The sequence below is a fragment of the Idiotropiscis lumnitzeri genome, chromosome 4 (genome assembly GCF_059441095.1).
Source record: "Idiotropiscis lumnitzeri isolate Australia: NSW breed Sydney's pygmy pipehorse chromosome 4, RoL_Ilum_1.0, whole genome shotgun sequence".
NCBI lineage: Eukaryota > Metazoa > Chordata > Actinopteri > Syngnathiformes > Syngnathidae > Idiotropiscis > Idiotropiscis lumnitzeri.
Window position 1 is genome coordinate 14,642,660 of NC_142394.1, and position 16,722 is coordinate 14,659,381.

The 16,722-nt window shown below is 39.9% G+C and overlaps 1 protein-coding gene across 6 annotated transcripts in view; it reads right to left on the bottom strand.

The window, feature by feature from the left end:
- Positions 1 to 16,722, bottom strand: part of diaph2 (diaphanous-related formin 2) — a 348,568-nt gene that overhangs the window by 245,543 nt on the left and 86,303 nt on the right. For all 6 annotated transcript variants that reach the window (XM_088292735.1, XM_088292734.1, XM_088292736.1 and 3 more), the window contains 3 exons: positions 9,038 to 9,177; positions 630 to 704; positions 484 to 553 (listed from right to left, as the gene is read on the bottom strand). In XM_088292735.1, coding sequence (XP_088148861.1) covers positions 484 to 553; positions 630 to 704; positions 9,038 to 9,177 — 285 coding nt within the window. The remainder of the gene's footprint in view (positions 1 to 483; positions 554 to 629; positions 705 to 9,037; positions 9,178 to 16,722) is intronic.

A 16,722-nucleotide genomic window follows, 5' to 3' on the forward strand; every position in this document is an offset into this window, starting at 1 on the left:
AAAGGTTCGAGTGACCACCGGTGGGGATTAGGAGCAGGAACAGCAATTGGTCACAGAGCCTTGAAATGTGTGCCACGATATGAGAAATGAACAAGACCTTCCCAAAATGGATAATTAATTGATCTGCGAGTGGAGTGGAAATGGTAAATGGTAAAATTAGCTCCTCCATAGCAGCCCATTATCTCAGACGGCATCATCCACCAGAGGAAACCAGATTGAAATTCAACAGGAGGGAAAAGGGACTTTTTTAATGCACAATAAAGCCTAGTGCACCACTAATATATATATATATATATATATATATATATGTAAAGATAACAGCGGGATTGTGAAAAAGTTACTGTAGATGCTGGTGTTTTGGTTAGCAACTGAAATGTGCTCAACAGTTAGAGGCTTACAGATTATATTTTTAATTTAGTGATTTATAATTATATTTTTTCAAATTAATGCATGAAAAAATAGCTTAGAATATTATATACAAACCTTGTTGTTCATGAAAGCCTTCAAGCATTGAATAAGTTTATGCTGATTCCGTTTATCAATGTTCTCTTGCCTAGGAAAAAAAAAAAAATTATTAAAAGGAGTATGCTTTTCATCAAAGTAAAAAGATTTTGCTGGTCTACACTCACTGTTTCTTATCCAGGAGCTTCTCCAGTGCATCCAGAAGAAGTCCAAGACCCTCATGACCAAAGTTATTAACCCAACTGTGAAAACACAAAATATCCAGTCAGTATTATTGACACAGTCTTGGCAGTGAAAGACATTTTAATACATTGAATTAAACATAAAATATTGGTTTAACCCTCAAGAGAACCAGACATTCAAACAAATGTCACAGGTTCGGCACATTTGGATAACTGGACTCGTGTAATGCGTTTTAATTCCCGACACAACCCGAGCCGCGCAACACAGTCGTGGCCTCCCTGACACTGAATACAGTTACAATTCAAACTACACCCATTTAGGAGCAAATGAACACACATCCATCTTCACTAGAGTTCCCATCACTGAGCTGTTTGTATCCAGCCACTCTCGCGGCGTGCCGCTATGTTCCCATGCCCAAAATTGAGCAATGCGAGAAAGATAACACTATAATCGATAACGGATCGCGAGAGATAATTGCCTATAAACCACAGCATATCGGGAGACGGCAAATGATCCAGTGCAGATGAACCTGTTTGTGTAAGGAGGCGAGGAGGAGGGATTGTGGTGGTGGAGTCGCGGGGGGTCGGCTGTGTGGTCACAGCCAGATGATGCCATTAGCATCGCTTGTTTCTCAGACCCCCGAGTGTCAATAAACACAAAATGCAAGGAGCAATTTCCTGACGTTACAGAGTGCCAGTCAATGATTTATCCCACATTTTCGACAATCATTGGGAATAATAATGGTACGAGCATTAAAGCCATTAGTATTGACTCGCCATGTCGAGGGAGGCCCGCGATTAAGATGGAGATGATGCTGCCTGAGGCGATTGTTTAACTTGCGCTGAGGTATTACTTTGATCGGTGACTAAATTAGCTCATGCTATAACCCCCACCTGTCAATGTACTTAACGCAAAAACCCAAAAGTTATTACGGGAATGTGTAACAGAAGCACACACATTCGAGGGAACAGCTTTGCCTTTGCTCACAGATTTACATACAACAGAAAAAAGATAAAAGGCACGTTTGGCGATTGCTTGTCTAAGTCAGGTATGGAATTTTGGACCAGGAACATCAGGTATAAAAAGATGAGGCCAACTGTTCATTTCAAAATCTATTTGAAAACAATGATTGTGCATCTCACATGGGGTGTGGTATTACTTTTTAGACAGTTCCTAAGTGTTGGGCATGTCAGCATCCAGTCGGTCCGGTCCTTTATTTATTTTTTCTTTTAGTGACACGAAATCGTTTGACTTCTTATTTATGGTTTGAACAAGCCATAACCTTACTTTCTTTTGACATCTGCATTTTTTTTTGTTATTAATAGCAATTTCTCTATCGCGTGTAGCTCCTGTTGTGTCTGACCGTATTTTGTTCTGCCCAGGAACATACAAGCCATCATCTATTGAATCTTCAATACTTCCATCCGGCATCTGGCCATACAAAGATGGCAGCACAGAGCAACTCGGTGAAGTGCAGAATAACAAAGCAGTCGACTATGTTTGTGATCCAGAAGTGGTGGAGGTGAAAGAGAAACAAAGGAGACATGGTTGAAGGCTCACAGTTTGACAAATTCACTGTTTACGCATCTTTCTCATGATGGTGTTATCAGTTTTTAGGGAGCACGGTAATGGGACTAATATTTGCGCAGATAAATGCTGTTTATTAGATGGCGTACATGAAATGGCATCTTATGAATTCTGGCTGCATTCCTCTTAGGTTGTGGTTATTATTTGACTACATGTTCCTCATTTCCAAAGCAAACAGAAAGACTACCTGATACTGTTCATATCAACATGCTCGATCGTATAGAACAGCACAACCGAGTTTAAGAAGCCTATACAAATCGAAATATTCGTGTGCAGAATGATAGCAAGCAAGTTCATTTTGGTGGTGACAACAATGTTGCCCAAATAAACAAAGCTCATCTGTAATCAGTAGATGTAAACAACTACATTTGCACAAATTCTTTCAATTAGATTAAACAACTCCAATTCTAATTGATTTATTTGGAGTGGTTGGTGCACCAATAATATGTCCACACTAGGAAATAGAACACTTCCCTTTATCCAGTTTGCAAGTTAAATTGTATTACAAGCACCATGTTTATATTTTAGAATTGTTTTCTATGATGTGTTATTTAATGAGAAGTAGGTGGGGAGACAGTTTATGGGAAGCATTTATTTCTTCCGGATTATGTTTCAATTGAACTCCTTCAATTGCCCCCCTGAGGGAATTGTTCGGTGCCACATAACGCCAACAGCAAACGGCACGATGAGTTGCAGCTTGAAACCGAACGCCATCAGTGTCTGCTTCAGCAATTTAGCATGTCGAACATGTCGCTACATTACGTCGGCACGGTGAATATCGTCAATGCACCTTCAGAGTAACACATTATTTATAGTAGTTGTGCGTTCTTGCGAAGAGTTGAATCAGAAATATAATAGTGAAGAAAAACGTGTACATATTTAATACAAATGTAACACTTTCAACATCAGCCCACCCACACACCCAAAAAGTGCAAATTATTCTATCAACAGAATAGAGCAAAGTGAAGTCAGAGACAAGCAGCGCAAGTAGCAAATGACTTTGTGATTGCACCACTGGAAGTAATTGTTGGTTGTCTGTAATGTATTTGCAAGTAATGTTCCCTTCTGGAGGTCAGAAGCGGGCGGAACATATCACTGATCAACACCATAGTTAATTTGGCTGAAAAATAGGCCTTCACTCTAATGACATATGAGTCTGACATTTAGATGAAGTAATTACTGTACACTTTAAATTGCAGGATTTAATTCCTTGAAAAAAAAAAAAAGGTTATTTATTTGACAAAATTGAAGTGATTTCAATAGTCCTCATACTTCTTTGCTTGAGTCATAATAATAATGATTCAACACATTTCACGTCCTTCATAGGTTCCACTGTCGGGCAGCTCTCATGCGACATCAAGTCCTGACAACAATGCGACGTATATAAATTCATTTAGCCATCCATTACTGTTCGCACAAGAGAAAGGGACAGAAAGGCGGCTTGAGCTAGAAAACTAGAAGGCATCACTTTTGAGCCCTGTGAAGGACATAACTCCTTTTCACTGCTTTGTTTAATATATTATACAAATTGATGAATGGATGCACAAAAGCACTATGCTACGATAAACTGAACATGGATGAATTAATTACGAATGTCTCGCAGACATCTATTGAGGGACTACGGTGACAACTGAAGCTGTTCATGTGTGTGACTATCTCTCACACTTGGTGTCTTGTCTGACTGAACTCATTAAACCGCCCATGGTCACATGGAGCTGAGGAAAGGGAGGGCCGGGGGGTATAAACCCAGCAAATAGTAGTTTTATAGTAGCCATTTGATTCGACATCGATCATGATCGGCCAATTTCCGTGGAAAAGTACGTGATCATCATGTCGATCAACACCTTTCATTGGCAACCACAAACAAAAAAAATCATCACCTGTAGCTCATGCTTTGCAGCCCGCAGCCAACTAGAGACCAGCCTGTGTAAAGTGTACAGCAGAGTTGCCAAACATACGGGCCGCGGGCTGGATCAGGGCCACAAACAGGTTTAATTCGCCCCATGAGAAGATTTGGAAATGTATCTAAAAATAAGTGAATACACCGAGTGAATAAACAGCTGCCCCAAATTCACCAAGTGTCCGATGTTAATTGTAAACAAGTAAGATATAACTATGAACCTATTTCACTACTCCTTTGCCAAATCCTGATATCTTTAATTTTTTGTGGAACATTTCAATTAAGTAGAACACCTATAAAAATTTCACTCAAATTAGTTATCTTGATATTTATGAGCAATACACAGATGAACAATACAATTTGTCCAAGCAATTGGGCTGGATATCATTTAACACACAAACCTGAAGTCATGGTATAGTTGAAGGGAAAAAACTGTACTACATAAATCCAACAAAAATGTGTTAAATATGACACATTCAACTACGGGCTACACAAACACACATGACAAGGATTATAACTTCATTTATTAAATGCATTTCCCCACACAATGCATTCTGGGTGTGCAAATTAGGTAGATGTGACATACCAGCGCCTACGGTGACGTTAGAGTTCGTACAGGCAAAGTGTTGGCGCCTTCCATGTTTGTGAATGTCACAAAAACAAGTTATTTCAAAGCACATGCATCACCTTTGATGGCTGGCACCAACGTCTGTCAGCTGAGCTTCGACTTATTATGGCAGTTTAAGTGCTATTCAATTTGGAACAAGCTAATAATTGCTGAAGTGACAGAAAGTGGACAACTGCTCTTGGGTTTACATGAGTATTCATCTTCGTTGCTCAGCGCAGGTAAAAGCCTTCGATCGTCGCAAATAAATTGGAAATTCGGCTCAGTCTTTTTTTAAATTTTCTTTTTTAACAGTTTAACACAGCGCTACAGTTTTACACATAACATTTTTTGTGAGTTTCTTTTTCTCCTGTCATTGACACTAATAGTATGTCATTATGTGGGTGCCACGTAAAAAGTAGCTCGTAAATTTTGCACTTAAGCAGCACGAATCAAAAATGCCTACATGAAAAGGGAAAATAGAATAACAGGCTGGAAAATTGTCTGGGGAAAACCAAGTGAAAAACATGGCAGCTGAAGAGAAGAGACTGAAAACAGTAGGCAGCCGACGCTTCGGGCGAGTCCATCTGTGGGAGGCTGTTCGGATTCTGCATGCCGCACACCTGTGCGGGACTGCCTGCGAGATAAAGCCCTCAGCACAAAGGCCCCGGAGCCACCTGTGCTGCCAAACAGGTGTGCAGCATCGCCAGTTAAACTATTAGACAAACACAAGCCTGTGGGAGCAAATTAGCAGACTGCCCAAACACACAGGAACAGGAAGAAAAGTCATGCTAAGCAGTCATGTTAAAAAACAACCAATTAATGATAATGTTGTTGTTTATTGTATTTATGTCCAGAGGTACCTTGAAGTTCCAAAGCCCAAGAAGTTTTACAATTTGGGGTTAGGGCAAAATTTAGATTAAAAATATGTGCCAAACGTTTGGGAGTTTGAACCGTCACAATGACACGCGATGTGTCAGCGAATCCAATTTTTGGGGTGCTGCTGCAATCCATAAGCACACGCACGAGATCTCATTTCATCGAGAGAAAAAGGGGTAACTCGTGTGTTTTACATTCTTGCATGATAAATTACCATATCGCACTAGCCACTAGCATGCTATCCATAATGTTCCAGAAGTATCATATAACAGAGTGTGGTTTAATGCCAAGGTGTCACTGAATCTAGACTGTATGTGCGGCATACTTGAAAATTATGTACAGTAGTAATATTCACTTAATTCAATTTCCTCGTCTCCCACCAACTTTACTTCAGCGAGTTATTGCAGCACTGGGTCTACATTATACCCATGCCAGGTATGATGGACTCCAGTATCCATTTTGTTTTGCATTTAATTCAGATAAAAATGATGGCCACATCCAAATCCTGTAACACGACTTTCAGAAATGTGTAGAATATTTGTTCAAGGGTAGATTTTTTTGTCTTATTTCACTATTAGAAAAGCATGACAGTAGTACACTGCCTTCCAAGTCGCACTCATTTTCACCGGGAGATAACAAACCGTATAAGGTTACATTAACATAGAGGAACCAGAACAGCCACAAACAAAAGTGTGCTGTGATCCATGACAATCAAGACCATTCATATTAATTAGAAGGTGCAATACCCCGAGCCCTGAATATTACAAACTCCATCATGCTGCATATCATGGTTGGTTGACTGGAACCTTCAGTATTTATTATCAGATCTCATTATTAAGGCACGACAGAAATTTATTATTTTAGACCATTGCCGATTTTTGGCAGAAATAAACCACTATTACCAATTACGTAATCGGTTGATTAATTTAAAATATATACATATGTAATGCATAAAATAAAATCCCCCATTGCATTAAAATGGGTGTCAATTATACACACGGTACAATGCATTTAGATAATGAAGTTATAAGGACATTAATCAATGTCATATATGTGTGTGGGTTAACAGTAGTTGAGTGGGTGTCAATTTTAACATATTTAGAATATTTGATTTATGTGGCACAATGTTTTTATTTATTTATTTTTTTTTATTTTTAAACCAAAATGTAACTTTAGTTTGAGTGTCAATATTATTTGGGGAAATTTGCAACAAAATAGATTGTTTTTACCCAAGTAGTTGATTAATAATAACAATAATAATAATAAGAAGAAGAATAACAATAATAATAATAATAATAATAATGATAATAATATAATAGATTCTAAAACAAATCACCACAAATACTGTAGGTTAAATAGTAGGCCATCCTGCTGCTATATGTATTTACTATAACTGTACATAGATTAAACTCCAGCAGTTGCATCAAACCTCCAGTGGGGATATTGTAATCATGAATAATCTTTCCGATGCCCTCACGAACCCCGGAGTAACTGCCTCGCCGCAGGAGGTGATTGCTTCATAAAGCAGAGCGCACCTTACATGCTTGGGGGTCATGTGAAAATACCCACAGGAACAGCCCGGTCTCACGTAGTATATCCATTCCGTAGCAACTGGCCTTTCCAAGTGGGAACGCTGACTTAAATTCCCCGTGAGGCATCGGGTCAGAGGAGTTTGCCTTCACTGTCCCACTGACATTCAGAAGGGGTTAATTTGGTTTTCACAATAAAATATCTTGGAAGCGCATCCCTTGCATATGAGCCAATAAGATTGTTTTATTTAAATTAAGCCAGGCTTGACATGTAAGTGGGCGTAGGCTATAATAACGACAACTCAAGTATGTCCCATCTCAATTTCTTGGTTGAGAAGGCAGAAATGTTAGCCGGAACACTAATGAGTGTTAGGACCTGCAAAGTAGTGAAAGTGAGTGTAGAACACAATAATGCATTTTAATTACATATGCTGACACACGTAGTTAATAGATGGTGTGGTTGTGTTATTAGAGCAAATAGTTTTTCAATGAGAACAGGTCACTGTTGAGTCTTTGTTGCTATTAATTTAACACAGCCTTAACATTGACTGGTACAAACATTAAGATAATGTAATTGTTCCTTTGGGAACACCATGCCACAATCAAGAATTGTTGCAGTTATTTCACGTGTCCATCATTGATTCACACGCTGTCTCCAGCAGTTGGCCAGAAAATAAGAAAATTTCCCAGAGGTAGTGGGAGCAAATTTCAAACTAAGTAGCCTATTCATTGTGGAAAAAGCGAGGCAAGTGGTAACAATAAGGAAACATGTTTGTAAAACACAGTTGGTGAGTCTCTAATGACCCCTGGAGTTGAGCTAAAACAAATGATGGCATTTTCATATCTGTTCTGAACGAGAAACAGAGAGAGTACATACATCAGTCGTGATCACGATAAATTTAATGACCTGCTGCACAGCAGTTCGAAGAGCATGTGGAATATCCTTGAATAAAATCAGTGGCTTATGGGTAAAACCATAATGGAAGTGCAGATTGAAGAAGCCCCCGCCCACACAGTGTTTAACAGATGCTTGGAAACAAAAGCAAAGTTGTGCTTTTGACCACAGATGTGATATAATAATTCATGTTTTGATCCTTTTAATTTGAGTTTGCGTGTCCCATTACTCTGACGCCTAACATAGCTCACTATGCGTATACAAAATGGAACCGCTAAGATCAAACCCAGTCCAAATTGAATGAATGACATTTTATCAACGTCAGTTAGTACACCATTGTGGGTTTTTTCATCCATCCATTTTTAGCTCAAACCAGTCCAAGCTGACATTGAGCAAAAAGCACAGCCACGATGGATGTAACAATTCAGGCAAGCACCGATTCCAGTCGATGTTCATTTCCCGACCTACCGACCTACCAATAAACTTATAAATAATAAAAGACGTACTTGAAAACATATTCCACTTTTTGGGACACCAATCCATTTTTTTATGTAAAGGGGACTGAAATAATATAAATAAAATTGGGGAAATTAACTCTACTAAAGAAAATTAAAATAAGCACTTGAATTGACTTTCATTTTTTTTTTTATTTAACCGTAATACAAAACGTTTTGGTTTGCTTCTCTAGTATGAATAATATAGTCTACAAATTCAAAATGTGCTATCAGCCTGAAAAAAAAAAACGATTAGGAGGATCAGATTGTAACAGCTTACAAATATATGACGTCAGAAGTTAGGTTTTTCCATTTTTATCATTTCAACACGGCTACTGTGGGCCGACGCCAACAAGTGAGTAGCAAACATTTCTCGTCCAGAGTCACACAGAGAAGAGGAGAGAGAGAGAGAGAGAAAGCGAGAGAGAGAGAAAACTCTCTCACTCTCTTGACAACCCCCACAAACAAACACTAAGATAAATCCCCCAAATTTGAGGAACTAACCTGACGGGGTTACTGGTGAGAGAAACCCGGAGCGATTCCAGGCAACTGAGCAGCTTTTCTTCAGTGATACCAGAACGAAGCTCATGGACATATTCCTGGGACGAGAGCGTACTTTCGTGCTTGCTGTTCCTCAGTCCTCCCTGGAAGCAAAACACATAAAACTCACATGAAGATGCCATAAAATAAAGCCAGCACCTTAAGTCTTTTTCTTCAAGTCATATGAATTACTGGTGAATTGTTGGACATATGATGCTTGCTTTTAGAGGCTTAAGCACACAACAGATTAACGAATACACGAAAAATCTGGGAACTTGTATGTTTCTTTTGAACCGACGGACTGATTGAATCTGTTCTTATTGCAGTTTTTCAGCATCAAATTTGTGAAAACTATCTTCATCTCATTTTTTTTAGGGGGGGGGGGGTAAATTACTACTTTCAAGTCACATTCAAAGGAAGTTGAGTCAAAGTACCATAGAGAAACAAATAACATCATTAGATATGCTTGGAACGTGACTGCTCAGCAAAATCATATGCACTGTGTTGATCCCCAAACCTCTTTTCCAACAAAGTGAACTGTGCTAATAGGCACTTTTGCAAGTAGTGAGATAGCTCATTTATTTGGATTAAAGTGCGCATGCTGCTCTCCCGCAATGCATAATCAAGGTTAAGAAATCACTTTTTTTTTTTTTTTCTGAAAGCTAAAACCAGAATCAGCCCTTGGTTGCGGAAAAACAATTCAAATGATACTTGTGTGTGTCAATTCCTGCAGCTTTTCACACCCGTGATCAAAATCCATAACATTTTGCGCTAAAAGACAACTTCATCATCGGCCTATGACAGTAAACTAACTCAGTGTCAGTAAAAGCAAAAAAAATATATGTGGTGCACTCGCAGGGAAATAGGAGGTCTTCTGGCCTGGTTGTCACCCAGGGAGAGGAAGAAAAAGTAGGTGCAGTCATTACGGGGGCCAAATCAATAAAAAGCAGACTAAACGTGCTGCACAGTGGCTCTCCGCAGGAAGGGTCAGAGCACACTGTTCTATCTTGGGACTCTCGGCTCATTTTATTATGCGCAACAAACTCCCAACAGATTCGGTTGGGCTGAAAAGCTTGAAGCAGGTAGAAAACAAAAGCCGAATTCAACCTTCATCCTCACTGATAAGCTCTAAATATTAAATGAAGCACGGAAGATGTATTATATGACACTGAAGAAAACCTTGAGCAATCTGAATAAGGAGAGGTAAAATAATTAATTCCATTAGTCCCGCAAACAGTGGCCATGTGGGTATGTAATTATTATTAATATTATTATTATTATTATTATTATCAACTGCTGATGAGGTCTCCTTGTGCAAATGTCCATTTGTAATCAAATTATGAGTTTAAAAAAAAAATAATAGAAGAATTATGGCGCCTACTGCCTAGAGATGGCTGGGATAGGCTGAGGAAAAGCGGCTTCGATAATGGACTGCTGGATGTTAAAAGACTGCAGTCAAAGTAGGTACACAATATTGCGCTAACAAAGGTTGGCATAAATACTGCACTGTTAAATAATGAAGGAATGAGGTACTTGAGGACATAGAGGTCCATAATCACACACAATACTGTTCATATATAGTGATAGCATACATAGAGAAAAAAAATTAAAATGGGAAACTAAAGAAATAACACAGCGAGGTGCTATACTTGTATTTAGTTAGATAAGCAAACCTTCAGAGGTCTTTGTGAAACATGACCTTCAAATAATTAATTATTCAACGGGAAAAGGGAAGTACACAATGCTACTAGATACTTGGGCGAGTATGACATTTTGGGAAAATGTGTGATTTAATGAAAAATGATGAGATTTAATTACATCCTTTGTGGCGCAAATTATTTCTAAAATGTTAATTGTTGCAGATGGGCACAACAAGGTATAGAATATGGGGCATTTTAATCTTAAAGGAGAGTCAGATAACGTCCACCAGGATTGATGTCACTAAAGCTATATTTCCAATCCAAACTACAAATTTCACCCTTTGAAGTCATCCCCCCAGGAGTCTTCTCTGCCACACCTTTATGCACTCTTGGAAAAAAATTACATGCATTCAGGTCGGGCGAGTACGGAGGTTGTTCCAGCACGGCAATATTTTTTTTCGGCCAGGAAGTGTGGGACACTCAAGGCAGTGTGGTGTTGGTGAAGCAGTCACGAGTTGTTCTGCCATAACTTTTATCTTCTCATGCACTGAATGAAACACTGCAGAATGTCTTTGGAGACGAGCTGGTTGAGTGAATGGCGCATATTATCGTGAAGTTTTCATCCGTAATTGAACAGAATGTGAATTTCTAACTGGATGTATGACAGAATTCAAACTGCAGCAAAAGCAGAGGTGTGATTTTATTTTTCACAAAAGCATGATCATCTATCCATCTATTTTCTTTAGGGGCATGTCTAAATTCATTAGGATTGTATATGAGTCTGCTAACAATACACTCAATGATAGCAAGAAAAGTTGAAAATGAGTCCAAACTTCAACTCCACAAAAACAAACACTAAGGTTGGTGCCGAACATCAACAACTGAGGTCCAAAGACAAATTCAGTCCTGGCCTCGGTTATAACAATGTAATGTACTTAATAACAAAACGACTCCAACAACCAAAATCATGTGCAGCCGAGCAGAGAAATGGTAAAGCATTTTAATTTTGCGTCCCATAAACATTTCCGGATGTCACTACTTTCACATCAACAGAAAGGAAACTGAAAAGTCAACGTTTTCCACCACTTTATCGCCACCTATCTTTTCATCTCTGAGGCCTGGCCTTCACCAAAGGCTCTTTCTGACCTCTGGAAACAAAACAGTGACCGTAAACCACCCTTTCACAACCCTGTCCCACATAAGAAGAGTCCTGGGACCATATCAACATTACACTGCCACTCAGGCGGCAGAAATACAATCTGAGCAAAAAGACGCTGGCTACTGGGAAATAGAGTTGTGCCCCGAAGGCGCACGAGAAACGGTCAGCCAGAGCTTTAAACAAAAGAGACCCCCGAGAGAAGGTTAAAGAGAGAACAGTCAGAAGGAGATTCAAAGAAAGCGTATGCAGGGTGGGCAGATATACGGAGCAGCATGGGAGTGGAAGTTCTACACTCGTGGACAAACACACACACACACACACACACACTCTGCCTTTTGACCACAGTTGAGAGGCTCATCTCCTGTCGCTTATTGAATCCCCTATTTGTCGATAACAGTATTTCCTGCCAAAGAAAATAGTGCGGGGAGCAATTACTTTAGGGAGCCTGTCAATTTCATTTTGGTGGGTCAGGGCAAGATTGAGGCTCATTCTGTCTTCCTCCATCACGGTCGCCCTTCTGCATGGCGCAGGGTATGACAGTGAACGCCGCTCTCACTGGAGGGCAGGGCAGGGAGACAATGCCAAGGCGACTGCACCTCAACATGTCATCTTCACCTGTAATGAGCCCATAACAAGCTGGCAGCGCACTCAGTGCCCAGTGCTCGGCACACTCGGGCAAACTGATGGATGCATTATTCAGCCTCTCTGTCAGCTTACCGGAAAAACCAGATGGCGACAATGTGTCCGGCCTGGAAGCTGCGGCAGTCGGCCTTCGCCTCATCTATTCTTACCATGTGTGCTATTTCATTAAGACGACATTTTCTCTCATTTAGACATACAATGGAACTTTTACAGTGCCGAATAACAAGGCGAGTCGCTCAGATTTGAAGGATTTTAGGAGACAATGGAAATGGAGCAAAGGAGCTGCGAACAATTGGATGCTTGTGATTGCAACGTGGCTCGTTTTGGGTCGCAATGAGGAGAGCTTCTCTCTCTTTTTTTTTTTTTTTTTGCAAAATATATACTAGAAGGACAACTTTGCCTGTTTCACTGCATTTATTACTGTATATCCATCTGGAAAATATTGCCCAACAGGGATATCATGTACTAAATGCTCCATTCATTTGTCCATTTATCGGTCCATTAATTTCCTGACACATTTGCTTTTTCTGATCATTATATTGCCTCAGTGCTCTAATTATGATAAGTACATCTTGTATATATTTCTAATTCCAAAGAGTGTCCCCGTGGTCTTAAAATAAAGCATTGATACAATCTGACTAATTAGTACATACCAAGATATTAGACAATAAGAGAATTGTGTTACGTCTCCTTTTCACAAGGCGTTGGAAGATGAGTAGAGGCTAAAGATGGCTGATGAAAAAAATGAGACTCTATCCAAGACAAGCTTACATGTCTTGGGAAACACTAACATGAAAATGCAGATTTTCAAATGTAAACAGGTCAGACTTTTGGAGCCTATCCCAGCCATCTTGGGTTGGCTGGGCACACACAGACGAACATTCATCCTCTCTCACCTCATACCTAGGGGCAATTTAGACGGTCCAATAAACCTGCCATGCACGTTTTTTTGGAATGTGGGAGGAAACCAGCGTACCCGGTGAAAAGTTGAGCATGCAAACTCCACACAGGAATGCCGGAGCCAGAATCGATCCCCGCACCTCTGAACTGTGAGGACATTGCACTAACCAGTCATCCACCGTGCAGACCAATATGAATAAAAATAATATTTATGTAATATTAACCATCAATCACAAATGATCTGACACACAGGTACCAGATGGAGAATATTCCACCCTGGAAATGCAAGTTGGAGAGAACCCGAACGCTAGGTAAAAACGAGGCACTGGAAGTTATCCTACCGTATTTGAGGTCCTGACATATTAAAGAAACAAGTGATCTTTTAGCACATTAAGCGCAATCGAGATTTGGCTGAGCGTCCGTGGCAGCGATGGTAAAGGTCAACGGGAACACGGATCAGTTAAGATGGCGACTGGCCGGACAATGACTTTTCCTGAGCTTCCCGACCGACTTTAAAGGACAGAGACCTGCCACCAGAAGATAAGACATTTCATCTCGCCACCAGAGCACATGGCTCCCAGCTCAGTGGGGGGAATTTCCCAGCAGACCACGCAACCACGCCGTTCTTTCTCCAATCATTGCATTTTCTTTTCCAACACTGTCATATCTGCCTGACAGTTTCTCATTCTGTCCACTGTGAGGTGTTTTTGAACCCTGGGTGACAGCGGTCCATCTAAACCGTACCAGCAGCTCTTTCCTCTCTATTTATATTCCTGTTGCCATTTCGCTAACCCGCAAAAAAAGAAAAATGCACAGAGCGGTTTGTTGTGTTACGGCAGGACGGCTCGCCGATAACGCCGATGCAATTAGGCAACCAACGTTTTCTCAATAATCAGGCTGTTGGTGTTACGCCACACCGCCACTGAGCTGAGAAGGAGGGATGCGGGGGAAAAAAACAAAAAAGAAAACAATGAGATACAGATACATGAAACAATGCCGTTTTGACATCATAAGTCATTGTTTGTGCATATAATGTGTCTTTTGTGTCATCCCAGAGGTGTAGACAAGCACAAATCGAAAGATATTACAGATGTCCATCCCTATTTATTTAAAGAAGAAAGGGTTGTGACTACCTCATAAAGGCGATCCCCTGACGGGAAGGTGCATACATCTCCTGTATTTATTTGTCATATGCCAATTCCACAATCTCCAACTAATCCAAACCTTTGACGGTGAATTTAGACGTTTTGTTCACATGAGGCGAGAAGTGTTTGCTCTGTGATGGTCTCAAATTTACTTGTCAAGTAAGAAAAGACTACTTTCAAGCAATTCCATTTAACTACATCCTTTCAGCCTCCATAATCACATCCTGACAGCCAAAAAGGCGGCATTATAAATAGAAAACTGTGTATTTTTTAATATTATGCTTTTGAACCATTTCCATGTCAATGTGTCGATTTGTCAACAAAGCAATCGCTGGCTTTATTATGATGTGTGGTGACTATTATTAGCATAAGTAAACATGATAAACGTGATAAGAAATACAGTATATAACATTTAGGGCTCGAGAATGCAGTGAGAAGATTCTCTTGAAAACACGTCATTTCTTTGTCTTGATTAGCCATCCATCCATTTTTTATCGTGCTTGTTGTCATTTGGTCACGGGCAAGCCGGAGGCTATCTGGTTTGAAGTGGCCATTTTGGACATTTTTCGTGGATCTTTCAAAATTGGAGTTGTCCTTGATTGCTACCAAATTTGAACCGCATTAACAAGACAGATGGGCAGTGCTGAATTGCAACGAACGTGAGTTTGATGACTCGCCATAAACCACAAAATTATAAATAATTCATCTCCACAAGGTCAGATCTTGAATGGATGCAATAACTCTGTCCGGAGCACTAACTTTTGAAAAGAGGGAAATTTAGGGCCGCTTCATTGCCGCTTTATTCTCGTAGTTGAGCCTTTCATCTTGTAAAGTCTTAATTTGGTCAAGGTTAACCTGTTTGAGTTACGTCCACCTTGACCCGGCCTCTTTCCCTTGCATCCGGCTCTCAAAAGGACATGCCCTCTATTCTCACTTTCACAATTTCACTTTGCCCTGACCCACACAAGACAGTTCAAGCTTTTGGCAAAAACACACACACACACACACACACACACACAAAGCACAACAAACATGTCCGGCCCAACTGGCTGCGACCCAGATGTGGCCAAGGAGAGGGCACACCAATAGACCCCGTCAGCAAGCTTCTCTGGCTTTAATCCCACTCGCGCTTGACCTTCAGTGGTGCACCAGAATCACTTTTTGAAAACAGCATCTCAAATACCGTATGTCCAACAGGAGAGGAGTTTAATGTCGTGTGTTTTGTTGTATAGAACTTAACGTATTATAACAGATAGCTGAACACTAAAGAAAAAGAGAAATACAGTACAACCTCAAAAGACTTTTGGAACTTATTCCGAAAGGAGAAGAAGACTCAACAAGGGCTGTTATGAGAAGAAGATGGGAAGAGAAAAATGTACATGAAGTAAGCGGAATCCCATTAAACGCATGACGTCACATTATGTTGTCAAAGTTGAAGAGCAGTATCCTGTTATTTTTAGTTACGTCCATTTTGTTTTTACATTTTAAGTAACTGTGGTTCACCTATTTTTTAATTTGACAATTAACAATTTAAATATGGTACATGTGACTTTGCCTCTGTAGTTGATCAAGGTTACATTATATGATGGCCGCAATTTAACCATGAACTAAAATTTAATGACATTTAAATAGTTTTGACCAGAAAACTATCACATTTAGAGCTTTTAACTATGAAAATAACAGTTTAAGTCCACCAAATCACTTCATTATTTCTTACTATATTATCTAGAGCACATTGCATAGAGTTAATAACAAACCAATTTCAAGTGAGCTTTTGTTGCACAAATGTATTTACATCCTTATCTCTACATATGAATTGATTTTCTATGCAGAAATGTGTCATGAGGATGTGACACGGTGTGAAAGCGCATCAAAAAAAAAAAAATGATTGCATTTTGTATAAATTGAGGAGATGTGACGGCTGCACCGGGCTGCAGCCCGGGACTGTTGACTGAAGGGAATTAATGAGCACCGAGACAACTGTTGCATTGTGGGTAGAGCCGGTGTCAGGTTTTGACAGAAATAATATAAGATTAGATTTATCTCGTTCTGCCGCATTGTTTTCCATCGTGATTGAGTCGCGAAATTCAATGAAAGACCAGTGGAGCACTCGAGATATTTGTCGTGAGAATCTCATAAGTTTCTGCAAGTAGAGTGATTGTT